Source organism: Equus quagga, chromosome 19 (genome assembly GCF_021613505.1).
Source record: "Equus quagga isolate Etosha38 chromosome 19, UCLA_HA_Equagga_1.0, whole genome shotgun sequence".
Lineage (NCBI taxonomy): Eukaryota > Metazoa > Chordata > Mammalia > Perissodactyla > Equidae > Equus > Equus quagga.
The window spans coordinates 11241980-11260490 of NC_060285.1; the positions used below are offsets into that span (position 1 = coordinate 11241980).

At 57.0% G+C, this 18511-nt stretch overlaps 1 protein-coding gene across 1 annotated transcript in view; it reads right to left on the reverse strand.

Annotated features, from left to right (window-relative positions):
- The window catches only part of TRIOBP (TRIO and F-actin binding protein), a 52520-nt gene extending 38796 nt beyond the window's left edge, over positions 1 to 13724 (reverse strand). Inside the window, exons 1-5 of the mRNA XM_046646356.1 lie at positions 13611 to 13724; positions 9023 to 9162; positions 7447 to 7639; positions 6189 to 6357; positions 2 to 620 (exon numbers count right to left, since the gene is read on the reverse strand). Coding sequence (XP_046502312.1) covers positions 2 to 620; positions 6189 to 6357; positions 7447 to 7639; positions 9023 to 9162; positions 13611 to 13724 — 1235 coding nt within the window. The remainder of the gene's footprint in view (position 1; positions 621 to 6188; positions 6358 to 7446; positions 7640 to 9022; positions 9163 to 13610) is intronic.
- Between the last annotated feature and the right edge of the window lie 4787 nt (positions 13725 to 18511).

Consider the following 18511-nt stretch of genomic DNA (forward strand, 5'->3'; position numbering starts at 1 on the left):
AGAGGAGGCTCTTGGGTTGTCCCGTTGGGCACAGGGTGTTCTGGAGCTTTCCCTCTGAGTGGGTCGGTTGGGAGAGGAGGCTCTGGGGTTGTCCGATTGGGCACAGGATGTTCTGGAGTTTTCTCGTTGGGGAGTACACGTAGGAAAAGAAGTTTGAGGGTTGTCCTGTTGGGTAGAAGAGGTTCTGGAGTTGTCTTCTTGGGTGGCTTTGGTGGGAGAGGAAACTTGAGGATTGTTTAGTTGGGTGGACGAGGTTCTAAGGTTGTCCCGTTGGGTGGTTCTTGAGGGAGAGGATGCTCTGGGGGTGTTCCGCTGTGTGGAAGAGGTCCTGGGGACGTCCTGTTGGGTGGATGAGGTTCTGGGGTTGTCCCGTTGGGTGGTTCTCGCGGGAGAGGAGGCTGGGGGGGTATTGAATTGTGTGGAAGCAGCCTGGGCAACGTCCTTTTGGGCAGAACGATGGAGAGAGGAAGCCTGCGAGGTGGCACTTCGAGGTCCACTCTGCGGTGTTCCAGAGGCAGCCGGGTTTAGCGCTGGCTGATGCCGCTCCAAGGAGAAGTACCTGCTTTCTCCCCGGAGCTTCGCCCAGTGCTGCCCAGCGCTTCGGCTCCCACTGCCAGTGTCTGGAAAGGGCAGAGGGAGGTTGAAGGTAAAGGGAGAGGTCCAGGCAGCTCTCACACCCTATCTTTCTTTGTCCCCTGGGACAGGGGACTAGGGCAGACCCTACACCCTCTTCTGAGAGGACCTGCCGTCCTTAGCAGGTGACTCCACCCCCTTGACCAAGGCACACTGGAGGATTCAGACGCCTCTCTCAAACTGAGGCTGGGAATTTGAAATTGAAACCCAGGCTGACTCAATCACTGGGAAGTGGACTCCAGAGCTGGAAAGTGACATCGTCTGGGGGTCCATGGACAAGTCAGAGAACTAGCAAGCTCGTAGAGAGCAGTTTTGACAATAGCCCAGGGACGCCAGAGAGGGAGAGGTGGATCTGGAGGCAGCCACCTAACCACTTTCCATTCGCAGTTCTACTTCCTGCAGCTGGATTCCCAGAAATTCTCCCGTCTCTTCTCAGGAGCCTCTTCCATGGGGGATAGCTCTGGAAAGCTCCTGTGCCTCGTACCCAGAGGCCCTGCCCCGGAGGGTGCGCTCAGGGCCGCCACGAGGGGGAGATGGGTGCAGAGATGGCATAGCCTCTGGTGAACGGGCAGCACTGGCCTCACCTGGGAGTTTGCTAGAAATGCAGAATCTCAGGTCCCACCCTGGGCATCACAACCCACATGTTAATAAGACTCCAGGTGATTTGCATGCACATACAGTTTAAGAAGCCCTGGTCTAAGGGATTAAACAGTGACCCCTTCACAACTCCCATCCCCATGAAGGGGCCGCCATGATGGTGGTGTCACCCTCCAACCCCCTCAGTCACTTGGTCACCGAGCATGTGGTGGCTATAAGTTATTTGCATGTCCCTGGGCTGCAGCTTCAGGAGAGAAGTAAAGGGTTTTGTGGCCTCATCTTGAAGGAGCTATGACTGTCTTCATTAAAGGCCATGTTTAAGATTCTCTCTCCTCCCCCTTTGAAACTTCTGCCTCCTCCCACCTTCTGAGCTGGCATCACTGAAGTCTATATTCCCAGCACCTAGCAAGGAACGGGAACCTATCACGTGGCAGCGCTTAAAATTTGCGTTCTTGTTGCCTGATGGACGATGCCCCACGCGGTCCAAACCTGCCTGCTTCTCTCATCCGCCTCCTTCTCCTTCCCCACCCTCATTTCTCCCCTGGGTCGTTGCAATAGCCCCCAACATATGCCCTCTGGGACCGAGGTCATCGTCCCATCCAGGGAGATCCTTTCCAAGATACCCCTAGTTAGATGGCCCGTGCTTACAAGGAGAGACCGAAAAGCGACCACAGATTGGAGGAGACCAAGGAGACACAGTGACAAACGCAACATACGATCATGGATGGGGCCCTGGACCAGAAAAGGGACATTAGTGGAAAGACTGGGGAATCCCAAAGTCTGGTTTAGTTACTAGCATTGGACTAACGTTCAGGTCTTCATTTTGGTACGGTTATGTAAGACGTTAACGGAGGGGAACACAGGTGAGGGTGAAATGGAAACGCTCTGCACTTTCCTGGCAACTCTTTCATAAATCGAAAATTATTTCAGAATAAAAGGTTGAAAAAACTTCAGGGGGTCCCGACTTAGAATAAAATCCACTTAGAATAAAATCCAGGGATTTCCCAAGGCTGGCAAGGCTCCCCCCGCCCCCACTGGCCTCCTTGCTCCATGTGGGTAGGGCCTCAGCTTTTTGCTTTCCGTCGCGTCTCCTGGGCTCCGGAACGGGCCTAGCAAACCCTAAGTGCTCAGTAACCCTGTGCTGCCGCCCTCCTGCTCTGAGTCCTGCCTCGTGCTGGAGTCTTCCCCACCCCGTGAGCACGGAGCTGGCTGAGACGGGGCTGCCACCGGTCCCAGGAGCCCGCAGCTGGGTCAGTGCCCCCAGCCCCGGTTTCTTCCCCTCCCACCCAACTCAAACCTCCCTTTGAGCCTAGCCCACCCAGGGTCCGACTTCACTCCTACAGCCCCCTTAGTGGGCACACGGGGCTGTCTCTACCGATGTCCCAGGGCACTGTGTCCTGTCCCTCAGCCAGCTCCGCTCTGCACAGCCTGCCCCATGGAGTGTGCCTGGCACCCCAGGAGGAGCCCCCAGAGCGATGCCAAGGAGTTCCTAGCCTCTTGGAGTTGAGGAATTCTGCCCGGACCCTGGTCCCCTGGCTGCAATTTGGGAACCTGCCACCAGGTAGACAGTGATGACTGACATTTATTGAGCAGGTCACACAGTGAGGCTCCCCTAGCCCACTGCCCCGTGTTTAAGAGCAAGAAAGCAGGTATTTAGTACAAAATCCCGCCGCCTATCAGGCCATTGGTGCCCTGGGGCGACCCTGTGTTACTGCTACTTCCCACACCCTCTACCTGGGGCCTGATAGGGCAGGCGGTGGGGGTGGGTGGTGTCAAGATCTGATTAACGGTTTTAAAAGATGGCTCCAGCTGCTGGGGGGTTGGGGGCGACCGAAAGAGACCAGGTCAGAAATGGGAGATGTTGAGGGGGTGCCCGCAATATCCTGGAGTAGCGGTACAGGTGGCAAGAAGGGGACAGATTTGGGGTGCGATTTGGAGGCACCGCTGACCAGAACTGCTGAGGGTTGGATATAAAGGGGGAGGAAAGAGGGGTCACAATAACAGGGGATCTGGGGCCTGGGCTGCCGGACAGATGGTGACACAGAGCAGACTGCAGGGGAAACGGGTCCGGAAGGGGGTCAGGTTACGGGTGGCCCCCCACAACATCCTCCTCTCCATCCTCTCCCACGCTCCACACGCTTCCATCACCCCACTTGCCTTCTGCCCCTTGAACCCGCCACCTCTGTCTCCTTCTTAGGCCCTCTGCAGCGGCTGTTCCTCCTGCTTCTGAACCAGATCTCGGCTGCAATGTCACCTCTCCAGAGAGGCCCTCGCTGTCCACCCGGCCACTCGCCCTCACAGCCTCCTGTCCGGATTCTCCACGTCAGTCACCGCTCTCTGGTCTAGCTTTTCCTCTGTGTCCTGTGTGCCTTCCCTCCCCTGGGCTGCCAGCTCCGTGTCCGTCTTGTTCACTGCAGTTTCTCCAGCACTCGGAGAGCCTGGCACACAGTAGGCGCTCAATAAGTTCTATCAAATGAGTGGAATAGAGTGCTGGGGTGAGTTTAAGGTGCTATCTTACACCCCGGGGACAGGTCCATAGTCCAGAAGAACTAGAGTTCAGGGGAGAAATCAAGACCAGAGGGGTAGACTCAGGAGTCATCGATTTTTCCAGATAGTACTGAAAGTCGAGCAGCTGAGTGTGCAGGCAGAGGACAGAAGGGGGCCCAGAACTGGGCTCTGGGGCATCCGATATTTGAAGGGCGAGCAGAGGAGGAGGCATCAGGAAAGGGGAGCGAGAAGGAACGGCCGGGGAGAGAGGCCCTGACCCTCGGCCGGGCACTCCCACTCTCTAACACTCTTGCTCAGAGCTCTCACACCCACAGCCACAGCTGCCCCAACAACTGGATCTTTTCCTCTCCTGAATCCAAACCAGGATCACACACGGCATTTCGCTTCCCTGTCTCTGCAACATCTTTTATTCGAGAACAATTCCCCAGCTCTTTGCCTTTCATGAAGAGTCCAGTCAGCTATCTTGCAGAATGCCCCTCAATTTGGGTTTGTCTGATGTTTTTTGGAGATTAGACGCAGGTGATGCTTTTTTTTTTTTTTTTGGTGAGGAAGATTTGCCCCAAGTTAATATCTGTGCCAATCTTCCTCTATTTTGTATGTGGGATGCCTCCACAGCATGGCCAATGAGTGGAGTAGGTCTATGCCTGGGATCCAACCCACGAACCCGGGCTGCTGAAGCAGAGCATGCCGAATTTTAACCACTTGGCTACAGGACCAGCCCCAGGTGACGTATTTTGAGCAGGAAGACTCAGAAAGGATACCAGGTCCTCCCCGGTGCATCACATGAGGGCACCTGAGGCCACTTTGCCCCACAATGGGAGGCTGAGCGGCCACTTGGTCAAGGCGGTGTCTGCCGGATCTTCCCATCCTAAGGGTGCCTTTCCCTCTGTAATCCATGTGCAACCTGAGGGCTGATACTTTGAGACCATATCAGTATCCTGTTCCCCAACAACCTTTCACCCAGGACTTTAGCATCAGCCAGTGATTCGAGCCTGAACTTTGATCATGACAGGGGCTGCAATAGTCCTTCTACTGGTTTCTCACCCCTCAGCCTCGCCCGGCTCCAATTCATCCTTCCCACATTTTCCCTGGTGAACTTCCTAAGGCACAGGTCCAATTACATCACTCCCCACCTCAAAAACCTTCCATGGCTCCCCACTACTTAGAGAAGAAAGTCCAAACTCCTTGGCTAGACCGTTGAGGCCCAGCATGGTCTGGCCCAACTGTCCACTCCCATCTATGCTCACACTGTACATGACCAGGACACCCCCTGCTCACACCTCCAAGCCTTTGCCCGGGCTGATTCTTCAGCCAGAGCGCCAGGTCCAGAAGGCAGCCCTCTGTGAGTCCTTCCCCGGCTGGAAGGAGGCTCTTTCTCCTCTGCCCCCGGCCCCACCCAGCCCTTCACTCACAGCACAGCACACCCATCTCTGTCCTGGGCTCTTGCTCATCACCTCGCATCTGTCTGCTTCACTAGCTGCTGAGCTTTCTGGGCAGGGACCACGTCTCACTCCTCCTGAACCCCCAGGGTGTCTCACACCAGGTCTTACATGCAGTTAATGCTCGCATGTTTGATGACTGAATGCTACAGGAGCCAGGGGAAGCCAGGACTGCCCGTCAGGCTTAGGACATGGATGGCGTGGCCCCACATCTCCAAATCCTGATGATGCTAAAGACACAGACCAGGAGGCAACACAGTGCAGTAGTGAGGGAGGGCCCAAACTCTTGGGCCGAGGACACTGGGCTTGTATATTAGCAAGATGCTGACCAGTGTCATGGGCATCTGTGGGCTTGGACTGACCAGCAGCCTTTTCCTTTGCTGTGGGAACATCACTTTGATTTTCTCTGGGCAATCTGCTCTCCCTTACTCTTAGGCCATGAGGTTTGCACAAGGGGCTGACCCCATTCTTGATCACCAGGTTGGACATATGACCCATGCTGGACCCCAGGGAGAACCCTTCCTGGAACTTTAGCTACATCTCTTGGGAAGATTGTAGCCTCTTTCTTGGGAGTTGATAAGCAGGTGAGATACAGCCTGGCACTGCTGCTGTTCATCATGCCACTGTCGGGGGAGGGTTTGGCTGAGAATGAAGCCAACACAGAAGAAGGCAAAGCAGAGACAAGATCTCTGATGCTGCTTGAACACCTGGATCCAGCCATACCTGAAGTCACATCCCCCTAGACTTTTTACTCAGCCAGTTTCTGTCACTTGCAACCTCAAGATCTTAACCCCCCAATTGCGAGATGATGTATTTAAAGCAGGTTGCATGGCACATCATGGCTGTTCCATAATTCTATGGGAACTGTTACTATTATTAAGACTTGAGCTACCAAAGTAAGACGTGCTCAGGGGCCCAGATGGCCAGTGAGATGGCTCTCTGGGCTTCAGGCCCCTCACCATCACCACACTGTGGTCACAGGGACCAACCTGGCCTGGCAGAAGGACTCACCCTCCTTTTTCTGGCCTGCAGTGTCTCCTCCCACAGGGGACCGGTTGAGAACTGATGGAGCCCTTCGGGCGCTGTCAGCTCTGGGCCCCTCCTGCGGCTTCCGCGGGATCATCACGGTGAGCTTGTCCCAGCTGGGGACTGCCTCCCACCTCTCGACGGTGTCCCAGTCCTGCCAGGGAAGGGAAGAGAAAGCGTGTTTGGAGGGTAAAAAGAAAGCCCCAGGCCTGCGCTCCCACCATGGGATGGGTAGAGAAGGGAAAGGAACTGACATTGAAAGAGCACCTGCTGTGCACCCAGCCCTGTGCTGGGCTCTCCGCAGGTGTTAACTCGCTAGTTGTCCACCGACCCTGCGAGGCAGGCGTGTCGGCGGGAGCTGAGAACGCGCCCAAAGTCACACGGCTGGGAAATGGTTTATATGGGAGGGGACCTGAACCCATGGCAGGCGGAATTCATGTGGTAGGAGGGCCCTGGCATAGCAGCCCCTGCCCCAGAGACACCCCCAGTGTCCAGGAAGTGGGTTCAAACCTCGCCCCACCACTGCCCAGACGTGTGGCCTCAGATAAGTTGCTTCCCTTCTCTGAGCCTCAGTTGTTTTGCTCCAAAACAGAGCCATAAAAGTCTCTACCTCAGACCGGGGTGGGGCGCCTTCCTGAGCCCCTGGCCCCTGGCCCTTCACTTCCCGTCACTTCCCCCGGGGGTCACAGGGACAGGCTGCCTCTTCTACCCCATGACAGCCCTTTGAGGACTGAATACCCCAGGAAGTTCTCCTGAGTCTGTCCTCTTCTCCCGGCTAAATGGCTCCCAGCCCTTGCCAGGCCCCCAGCCTGCTCGCTTTCCTCTGTCCCTCGGAGATCAGTGCCAGGGCTGGTCACTGGTCATGGGGTTCAGCATTAGGTGACCAGGGCCAGTCCCATTCTTGCTCCGGACACCATGCCCAACATCCGGGCCCTCTGTGACCTGAGAGTTTTGGGCAGCCTGGGCCCATTGGTGATTCACCCGGAGCTCCCTCCCAACTGAAACTCCTTCCTCCGTCTTTTCACAGCCAGGCCCCCATCGCCCTCCTGGGCTGGCCCTGCAGAGCCCCCTGCCCCTCCCAGGGGGGTGGTTTGGGGGGCCCGAGGTGCTGGCTAAGTCTCTAGCGGACCTGGGCCAGTTCCCTGGCATGAGAGGCTCAGCCTTGTCTGCAGTCTGGGTGGGGCTCCGGGGCTGGCACGGAGGGGCGACCCGCTCTTGCCCCGGCCTCCCACGCCCAGCTCACCACAGAGGACACGTCGCTGGTACCATCAGGGGCGTCACGGTCAGGGCCAGAGCCGGTGCGAGAGTCAGGGCCACTGTCGAAGCCGTGGCACAGGTGGGAGGCCGGGCCCTCCAGATAGGGTACTGCCTCGGCCTCCCGGCTCCCGCTCCTGGGGGCGGCTGTGGGGCCCTCTGTGGGGAGACCTGCAGGGCCCCTGGGAGAGGAGACAGACCCGTGACTTCTTCCCCAAAATAGTGGGAATTAAGTAACATCCCCACCTCCCCCAGGGCACACACAGCTCACACAGGAGCCCGGAACCTGCACGTTGGAGTGACGGTGGAGCCAGCACCGACGGCTCTCCGTGCCATGCTGGGCCCTTTACCGGGGCTGCCTCATGTAGCTACAACAGCCTCCCTTTGAAGCGAGTGTAAGATTCCCACTTTACAGATAAAGAAACTGAGGCTCAGAGAGGTCAAGAGCCGGACAAGGTTGCAGAGCCAGGAAAGGGCAGAGCTGTGTTGTGAACCAGGGCTGTGGCCCCACCCTCAATGCTTTGTCGCTGGAGCAGGAGTGCAGACTCCAAGTACAGTGCGACTAAGAAGACAGAATTGTGCTGGGTTAGTGGGGGGGCTTTGAGAGGTAGCCAAGCTCCAGAGGCAGTGACAGGGCCACCAGCCCGGATCCCAAGGGAGGCAGCTACAGAGAACCCTGCTTTAGAGAAGCCAGTCGGGATGGCCACAGACCCAAGTAGGCCTAGAGCTGGCGGTATCCCTAAAGAGTGACCCACAGACTGGACTATAAGACCGAAATGGGTGACGACCCTGAAAAAGAGGTCTGTGGTCAAATAAATTTGGGACACACTACATACCTCTCCTACCTCCCCCACCCAAGAGCGTAATGCATGGTAGCAACCTCAAGGCTCTGACAAGTCCTGCAAGATACAGTATTTAACTTTGTTTATTCCAAACTTCCTGAAACATATTTGATGGCAGACTATTGTGTGTTTTTTTTTTAATAATGCCTACTTGTGTGGAGCACATATTTCCAAAGCAGTGATGACTTGATTCAATCCCTCTTATTTTTTAAACAGGAGAACTGAGGCACAAAAACAGGGAATATCTCATAGCATCAGGGATGGAGCTGAAGCTGGACCCCAGGTTTCCAGACCCTCAGTCATTCCCTCCCAAGGCACCAGGGCCCCCCAGGGGGCTTCAGTTCAGCTCGGGCCTGGGGGTCGAAGGAATCCCAGAGCCCGGAGCAGTGCACGGTCAGAGGGGTGGGTGATGGCAGGTGCCCCTGGGGCCGAGACTGTTGAATCTTTTCGAGCAGTGCAAAGGGAAGAAGGAAACGTGAGTGGGCTGTGGGCCATGCCCCCTGCAGCGTGGGTGCTCGGCTGCCCCACACCCGGGAGCAAAGCTGAGCGAGGCCGGAGGACCGTGCCCTCTGCCTGCGTGTACCCAGGTCATGGGGACCGACCATGTGACCCATGACAGCAGCCATCGCAGACAGATGCTGCCATCATGAAGGGGCGTGGGGTGCGGTGGGTGAGGCCATCCTACCCCAGGGAGCCCCTCCCAGGTCCCGGGGTTCTACCTACCTCTCAGGCCCTGGCCCAAGGCCCAGGCCCACTGCAGACTGGCAGCCGGAGGTCGAGGCGCCGAGCAGGTCCTCAGAGGCAGGCGGCCGGTGGGGCAGGTCGCAGTAGGGCACCTCGGCACTTAGAGGGCTCTGGGGCTCCTGGGACAGAGTTGGAGAGAGGAGGCAGCTCGTGGCCCACGTCGGGGCTTCCCTCCCCCTGCGCAGCCCCTCCCCCACCAGGCCATGTGCGCCAGTCTCCCGCATCTCCTCCTGGGATCTCCTCCGGGGATCTCATGCTGCTCAAGGAGAGCTGTCCATCAGGCTGGAAGCGCCCCTGGGGCCCCAAGCCGGGCGCTGGCAGAGGTACAGAGTGTGCCTGCACACGTGTGGCCAGGTACGTGTGTGTATAAAGGCCTGTGTGTGTGCGTGGGTGCACACGCATGCACATGTGTGCAAGCTGGGTGGGTGCACTCACACACACGTTCGCGTAAGTCCCTGTCGGTTTATTCATATGTGTGTGTCGGTGCATATGTGTGTGTGTGCCTGAGGCTGGGAAGTGCACAAAAGGACCCAGAAAGGTCTTCTGTAGCTAGAAGACCGGGGTGAGGGGGGCAGGGAGCAGGGAGGGTAAGCCGGCCTGGAGAGTGAAGGAGGTCTGAGGGAGGAGGAGCAGATGGGAAAATAAGAGCCTGGAGGAAGGGAGAGCCTACTGAAGGGGGGGGCTCAAGGGCTGGAGGGTCAGGGCCCCAGGGTGGGGCAGGGGCCCTGAGCCGACTGTGGCCTCTGTCCCTCCTGCCCTGAGCAAGGCCACACCTGTGAAGGCAGGTGCCTGGTGCCAGGCTCACCCAGGGGGAACAGCTGCTGGCCCCCAGGCAGGCCCCCCACCCCTCCCCGGCTCCTGGGTGGCAGGGCCCTCCCCGGCGGTGGGAGACGGCGGCCACAGCACCCGCACCCCGCCTCCTCTCAGGTTACCTGGGCGGCGGGCTCCAGCGGTGGCGCTGGCGGCTGTCAGCACCCTCGTCCCCGGGGGGCTCGTTCGGCCCCCGCACAGCCGCCCTCCCAGGCCCCGACTCCGGGCCGAGGAGGCGGCGGCCGAGGCAGCGGAAACCTTAGAGGGGCCGGCGTGGGAGCAGGGGCCCCTCATTACTGTTTCATGGGCCGGGCCGGCCAAGAACAATGCAGGACACCCAGCCTCAGGAACCCGATCCCCAGGCTCACCTGAGAGCCGCCACGGGCGGGGCCTGGGCACGGCTCCCCGGGGACCCTGGAGCCCAGAGCCCAGTGCTGCGGCCACAGCCCCAGTGGGCACAGACCTTCCAGGCTCCAAGCAGGCCGTCGCTGGCAGGACCCGGGCAGAACCAAGGCGTGGGGCCGGGGTGTCTGCAGGGCCATCCAAGCGACAGGAGGCCCGTCTGGGTTCCTTCCGCCCCTGCCCAGGGGCCAGATTCTGATCAGAGTGTGGCAGCGGGAGGTGTCAGATCCACAGCCCGGCCTGGCGCCTCGGCCGCCCTGGGGACCTTGCCGCGTGACTGGGGAGGGAGAAGCTCGCTGGGCATCACCAAGGGGTCCCAGCCCAGCTGGGCCCAGCAGGACCCGACCCTGTCACGGCCGCTCCTCCCTGCTCTCACCCCCAGGTCGGTCCCTACCCACCACTGCGTGACCAGGCCCAGGAGCCAGCCCTCAGCTCTGATTTCCTGTCTGGCGGGTCAGCACGGGCTCTGGCCTCAGACAGACATCAGGCCCCATCCTGGCACCTCCACTTCCCAGCTGGGTGACCTCAGCCCCGTGGCTTCCCTCTCTGGGCCTAGTTTTCTCATCTGCAAACTGGGGACGATAAGAGGCCCCACCTCCCAGGAGTGTTATAAGAATTAAATGAGTTAATATTTGTAAAGGGCCTGTTCTGTGCATCTTAAATATAATAATGTAAAAGCATTAAATAGAGTTTTATTAGTGTTAAATCAATAGAATGTTAACTACACTTAAGAATAAATACACTGGAAAGGGATGTGGGTGCCTGGCATACAGCAGGACCCTCCCCCCTGGCTCTCCTCCCTCCTTCTAGAACCTGACCATGACCTGGTCCAGGACCTATGATTTCCAGGGATAACCCCTCCCCCCGCCCCCACCTGTGGGAGTCTCAGCTGAGAGCAGAGCAGAGATGCATCCTGAGCCCAGGATCCCAGGGGAGCTGGAGCCAGCTTCCTGGGAAGGGTTGCCCTGGGACCTGGGGCCACTTCTGCATACTCTAGGGTAGGAGAAAACGTCAGAATGGCTCCAGCCCCAGGAGACACCTTTTTCAGGCCCGCAGGGATGGTTTGTGCCCAGGTGTCATTACGGATCCAGCTGGGAGCTGCACCAGCCATCAAGGTTCAGGAGGTTTTAACACACAGATTTTGTGACTGCACATGTTTGAAATGCTCATCCGTGAGCAAGACTTCGATCCGAGCCAGATCCTCGTGACCGGAGAGCTTCTGTGCCCCTCTGCAGTCACAAAACTGCCCCCATCTCCAGTGTGTCCCTCGGTGCCTGTCACTCACCACCCAAACAGCTCCAAACAGACCCGCCTCCCAAGCAGCCGGCCTCAGATGACTCAGAAGTCAGCCATGTGCCAAGCCTTGCATCTGGTAACTGAGTGGACCAGACCCTTTAAATCCTCCTGGTCAGTCAGTTCTGAAGCATATCCATTTGTCTCCATCGTCTCTGGCCAGAGGAATTGCACCTTTTCCTCACTGGTCTCACTCTCCCTCCCTGTGCTCCACCCTCCGCCCTGCAGTCAGAGTGACTTTGGAAAATGCAGATCTGATCACATCACTCTCCTGTTTAAAATCTGCACTGGCTCCCTGTGCCTCTCAGGAAAAAGTCCAAAGTCCTTAGCATGGCTACAAGGCCCAGTGAGACCCACACCCACACCCACACTATTCTCCATCCCGGTCCCAGAGTTCCTCTGCCCCTCCCTCCCGCTGGCCTCTCTCCATCCTCCCATGTGCCTCTTCCTTTCTGCATCAGGGCCTTTGCACATGCTGTTCTCTTCCTCTCCTCTTCCCCCAACTTCAGTGGTCAATGTCCCCACAGCCTTTACCAAGCAGCTGAAATGTCATTTCCTTGGAGAAACAATCCTGATGCCCTATCAGGTACCCTCATGTCACTTGCTGTTCCATTACAACATGGATCACAAGCATGATTAAGCTATTCTTTGCATGATTACTTTCTTAGTCTCCATTTCTCTTGCCAAACTATAAGCCCTGTGATTGAGGGACTGTGTCTGTTTTATTTATCACTATTTCCCCGACATCTAGCATAATGCCTGGCACATTTTAAGCACCTATTCAATATGTATGAACACACGAGCTGGCCCAAGGTCTCAGCTGGGAGGTCGTGGGACCAAGACTGGAACTCAGAGCGTTTGAATCCCAGTTTCTCCTGCTGTTTCATGCTTGCCATCTCCCCCCACTGGGAGGAGGTCACAGCATGGGAGCCAGCCTGTTGGGGCTTTCAGCCAGCTGTTCCCCAAACTTGGGGTGCAGGAAGGGAGCTGTTACTGGAGGCATCAAGACAGGTAGAAAGGCATCACCCAGGTTTACTTTTCTGGTTGGGAAGGAGAGAGAGGAAACTAGCCTGTATTGAATTAGCCACATGTGACTTGGGCTGAGCAGTGCCAGACGCCCTGAGCGAGAAGCCTTGTTGCCCCACTTTACCCATTAGGAGAATGAAGCCAGAGAGGTCAAGTGAACCAAGGTCACACAGCAGGTCAGTACCAAATCTAGGACTGGAACTCCAGCCGGCCTGGCTCCAAAGCTGAACGGCAACTCCCTTACAACGACCACCTCTTGGAGACTAATGCCCTGTTTGGAGCTGGCTGCCAGGCTCCAGAGGAGCCTCAGGACCCTCTGGGAATGACAGAGCCATAGGAGGCAAGGCTGGAAGGGCCATGGAGATCCCCGGGTCCCGCGCTTCTCACAGCCTGTGTACCAGGCGCTCTGGGTTTATGTGCTGGCGCTTGGCCTAAGACCAGCTCGATCACAAAGTGAAGATCACCTCCCCTCTCACGCCTTCAATACCTTCAAGGATAAAGTCTCCAGTGGGTGCAGTCTCTAGCGCCTGCCAATGTGCCTTTCTAACAAAGAGACAGCCAGACTCAGGCTCAGAGACTTCAGCCGACAACACTCTCAAGTTAGAATTTAATGACATTTCTGGGTTTTTTTCTTTTTCTTTCTTTCTTTTTAACCTTCCATATAAAGGATATGATCCTAGCTTTCTATTTGTGGTGGTCATGCAAAGTTTTGGTTTAGTATAAGTGAAAAAAGTGTGTTGCTTTAGAGAACAATAAGGTAGGTAAGAGATTACATGAGGCTATGGCGAGAAAAATCCTAAAAGCAGGAGGAGAATGACTGGTGTTGGGAAACGTTAACATGGTCCCACCAGGTCATTGCACAGATGGGAAAACGGAGGCTCCGCCCAGGGGGAAGCCCAGTGTCTGGGTTCAAGTGCAAGTTAGTGGCCCAGCCAGGCCCCAGCCCATGAAGGACTCCCCATCCCATGAAGGACTCCCCATCCCATCAAGGACTCCCCATCCCAAACCACCCGACCACTCAGGAAAGCCGGCCCACCTGGTGCCTTGGGCTGTGGGCCTCCTCAGGGTGGAAGCAGTTTAGACAGCAGCTCTGGGCAAGCGCGTTGGCCTCAAAGTGTTCACGGGGGGCATTCTCAGCCACCTCCTCCATATTGGCTGAGTCAGGCCAGGGCAGCTCCTGCAATCCAGTGATGGGGCCTAGGAAGAATGGGGGGGAGGCAAGGAGCAGGTGACTGGCCTGCAGCCCACCTGGACCCCAGCCCCAGCTTGCCCCGGACAGACAAAGGCCAAGGAAATAAGGTTATCCATCCATTCATTCATCTGTTCATTTATTCGCTCAACAAACACTCATTAAGCACCAATAAGCACCAGGCCCTCTGCCAAGCATTTGACATGTGACTTCTAGTCGTCACTGCTGCGTTGCTCAAAGTGTGTTCTGAGGACTCTGATGAGACTCAGCGGCGCTGTTCAGAAAACGCGTATTCCCAGTTCCCTCCCCAGACCCACCCAGGCAGAATCTCTGGAGGGGAGGCCTGGGGGCCTGCATCCGAAACGAGTGCCCTAGGTGATTCCGAGTCCCCTAGGTGATTCCGGCGCCCCCCAAAGCTTGAGCGCCCTCGCCTTACAGTTTTCCTGCATTGGAAGCAAAAATAACGCCAATTTCAGATGAGCCAACTGAGGCACACAGAGGTTCCCAAACTTGCTCTAGGTCCCAGTGGCTGAACCGGATTCACACCCAGATCTGTGTGCCTCCCCGGCCTCTCGGAGGGAGAAGCGAGGGGCGCTGGACCACGCTGCCAACTCACACAGGTCCCGTGGGAAACACTGGGCGTGAAGCAGAAGGCCAGCTAGGTGTTTCAGGAGTTGAGGACAAAGTCATGAAGGAAAGTGAACGACCTAAGGTCACACGGCAAGTGCGTGGTGGACCTGAGCCCAAGAGAAACCCTGGGGTCTGACTTGAGCACAGGGCTCTCCTTTCTGGGCGCCACCCAGGGCTCCGACACTGTGCCCTGCGGAGGAAGCCTGGACAGAGGAGTGACATGAAGATGCCTCCTCGTCCGCGTCCATGCAGAGCCCCGGGAGGGGTGTGGGAGTGGGAAGAACCCATATCCACAAACTCACATTCATCTCCAGGTGCCCCCAGGTCACCTGCACACACTTGTCTTCACCTGGTGAGTTTCCTCCAAAGAGCCCTGGAGGACCAAGGCTTTGTTGCCAATCTAGGGCCAGAGCTGGGGAATCTCACATCCTCCCCTGGGGCAGCCAGGGCGAGGGTTCCTGGCTCCTCCACCCACCATCAGACCTGGGGAGGCGGCAGGGCAAGTGGAGTGTGTGAGAGTGCGCCCACCGGCCCCTCAGCGGCCCCGGGGTCTCCGATCCTCCCTGGGCTGTCATCTCCCCCAGTCGTTGCCTCCTTCTAGTGGAGGGGGCGCGCGTCCGTCCCCCCCAGCCCGGGTGCTTCTTTCCGGGTGCGGCCATATAAAGGAGCAACGCCTCGTAGAGAGAATGCCGCTCATTTCCCTGGGGGAAGGTGTAGGGGGCTCTATTCCACGAGCCCCTCACTGCTCCCACTTCCTCCTCCCCACCCCAACCAACGGGCAAATCCTTCTCTAAAATGCACTTTAGGTGTGGCTACAACAATGAAAAACCTTCAGCGGACACGCATGCCCCGCCCGGAGAATGGACCCCTGGACCTCTCTCCATCCATCCAGTCGGCCAGTCCCTCCCCGCGTCCCTCACCCCTCCACCTTCCCCTCTAACGTGCGCCCCCCCGACTCCGGTACGCAGTACGAACCTCGGCTCGGGTGTCCCCACACAGGCGGTGCTGGGTCGGGGTGCCTGGGTCACGGCCTCGTTATTTTAACAATGAATCAGAACACTGCCCGGGGGAGGTCGCAGGCCACGCCCCTGCCGCGCTCGCATAGGCTCGCTCCAGGTGCCTCATTTACATGAAGGCTGCGGGATTGGACAGCCCGAGGCCAGGGGGCGGGGCGGAGGCGGGCGGCGCCCGGCGGCCTCTGAGCGCGGGTCCAGCCGCACGTTTAGCCTGAGCAGCCGGGTCAGGGTCCCCGGGGGGCGTGAGCGGGCTGGCGCTGGGGTCTGGCTCCTTCTGACATCTTTCCCGTCTGTTCGTTCCCGCCGCAGTCCCCTCAGCTGTCTTTAGCCCAGACTCTGTGCCTCAGTTATCTTATCTGTAAAACGGGGAGAGTAATAGTACCTGTGAGGGCGAAATGAAATACCCAGGGGTTTTCAGCCTCCATTCGCACACTCCCACTGAGGCGGAGCTCACTCACAAAATGCACAGTTCTCCCCTTTTTTTAATCTGCCCCTTTTTTTTGACCTAACGTTTACTCTGCACTGTCTATGTGCCAGCTCCTATTCCGGAATCTTTACATTCATAAGGACATAGTAACCTGAAGGATTAAGTACCAAGATCCTCATTTCAGAGCAACTGAGGATCAGAAAAACTAACCAGCTCGCCAGTGTCACACAGCTAGCAAGTGGCAGAGCCAAGACTAAAACGCTGGTGTGTCTGACTCCACCAGCCACTACAGAGCATCTTCATTCACTAATTCACTCACACATTCGTATGTGCCTGGTATATGCCAGGCCTGCCCTGGGCACTGGGAGATGGTAACATGAATAAATGGCTCTTTCTGAGATGAGGAGCCCATTGACCAGGGAGAGACAGCACCTGAACAGATCATTCCAGCCCAAGATGGAACAGGCAAAAACACAGCTTTGTAACAAAGATAATGAGCTTCCTGCTCAGTCCCAATTACTGTAAGCAAAACAGGGAGTAGAGAGTCTCATGTTCAGTATCTGGCTCTAGCACTTTCTGGCTGTGTGATCTTCAGAAAGTTTCTTGACCTCTCTGAGCCTGGGGTTGGGTGGGCACTTGGTTTGAGCTTGAAGCTCAGGGTAGGGCCCCAACCTCTAGCCCCCAGCAATCAGTAAAACCTGAAGCCAACCCAAGGTGGTACACCGGACAATTGAATTCATTAAACACTTATGGAGCCCCACTTTGTCAGTTGTGTGTGCTGAGGATCCGTGGGTGAAGAAAAGATTGAATCTCCTGCTTTTGTGGCGCCTGCATTCTAGTGGAGACAAACAGACCCCAAGCAAGATAAATAGGCAATATATGGAGTATGTTGGCTGGTGATAGGTGCTAAGCAGAAGAATGAAGCAGGGAAGGGGGCTGGAAGTGGCCAGTGTGGGGAGGGCATTATATGTTAAACAAGACGCTCAGGGAAGGCCTCGCCGCCGAGACCTGGAGAAGAGGCAGGGAGCCAGCAGGGAGCCGGCAGGCCCTGGGGAAGAGCGTGTCTGGCTGAGGGGACAGGAGCGGCAAGGCTGGTGTGAGAAGAGTGAGGGAGCGAGGGCAGAGTCCAGGGGCCCGATGAGTGGGTCATCCTGAGAGCTCTCCCTGGCTCTGGAGCTGGCTGGCTGGGCCCCTTGAGGGCAGGGGAGGATGGGGGTGAGGGGTGGGCAGCAGCCAGGGTGCTGGAGGAGAGGAGTCTCGAACGAGGCAGGAGGAGGGGGCTGGGGAGCCAAGGATGAGCCGGGAGGAGTGAAGGGGACTGTTGGAGGACATCCCCCTCTTGTGGGGGGACAGTGGCTGTGAGGGTGGTTGAGACGCAAAGAGGGGTCCTTAGTAATCTAGGTAACAACCACCCCTCCTTTTCTCGAGAGGGCGATGCTGCCCTCCTCGCACACACGAGTGTGTTTCTCCAACACCGTCCCTGTGCTGGGAGTGGTGGCCGTCATTACCCCCATTTTGTAGAAGTGAAACTCAAGACTCAAGCAAGTTGCCCAAAGCCACTGAGTTACTCGAAGACAGAGTCTGGCCTAAAAATCACCCTCCCAGAGTTCTGCGGATGGCTCAGACGGCTCAGGGCCACAGGCGTAATGGCAGCCAGGGCGGTGTCACCACTGTCACCATTTAGTCTCAGCCTCACGTCCCCCTTTCTGCTCCCTGAAGAGTGTTGTGTCTGCTCATGCCGTTCCCTGTGGCTGGGACACCACTCTTCAGGGCTCGGGGAAGCAGAACGATTCCCGACGGTTCCGGTCCCACTCTGCCCCTCTGAGCCTCAGTGTCCTCTGGTCACCTGGGAGTGGTCATCCCGGCTGTCCCTGCCCTCAGGCCTGTGGGAGAATCGTGCACTCTGGGCAGGCAAGGCAGAGACGCAGGGGGCTGCGACCCAGCAAGCAGGGGCAGGAAGGCACGAGCCTCTACAGGGGTCATTGGAGCGGGCTCCAGCCCACGGCCACCCTGTGAAGTGGTGACCCAACATGGCCAGACTTGCTTTTACTGGAGAGACCGAAAATATGAACTTTTATATGAAATCTCAACATTTTAGAATATGGCTAAGTCAGATTTTTATTTTTTTTATTTTTACTTATTTATTTTTTAAATTAATTTCATATTTAATTGACGAGCAAATGTCACCTGAAATGTTTCTGTTGGTTCCCAGCTTCCAAAGCACAATCCCATATATACGCATTTGCCCTTAACAGCAATGGGTGTATCAGGGAGAAATGCTTTCATCCACAGTTAACAGGAAATCCGGCTTAAATAGACGGAGGTTGTTTTTCTCATTTAACACGAGGCCGGGAGGTGGTGTTCTGGAACTGGTGTGGTGGCCCAATGGTGTCTTCGAGGATCCAGGCTCCTTCCACCTTCCACTTCACCATTCTAGTAAGAATGTTGGCCTCTCGCCCTCAAGAAAGTCACCTCATGGTTGCAAGACAGCGTTCCAGGCATCTCATCTGTGTTCAAGGCTGGTGGGCTCTGGGGGCATCCTGGTGAGAGGAAGGACCTCTCCGGAGACTGAGACGCTGGTGGGGGCCGTTGCTCTGGCCTGGTCCAGGTGTGCTGACACAGACCCCTGTGGGCGCCATTGAGGTCTTTCACGTCAGATTGTTTTTAAACACTGA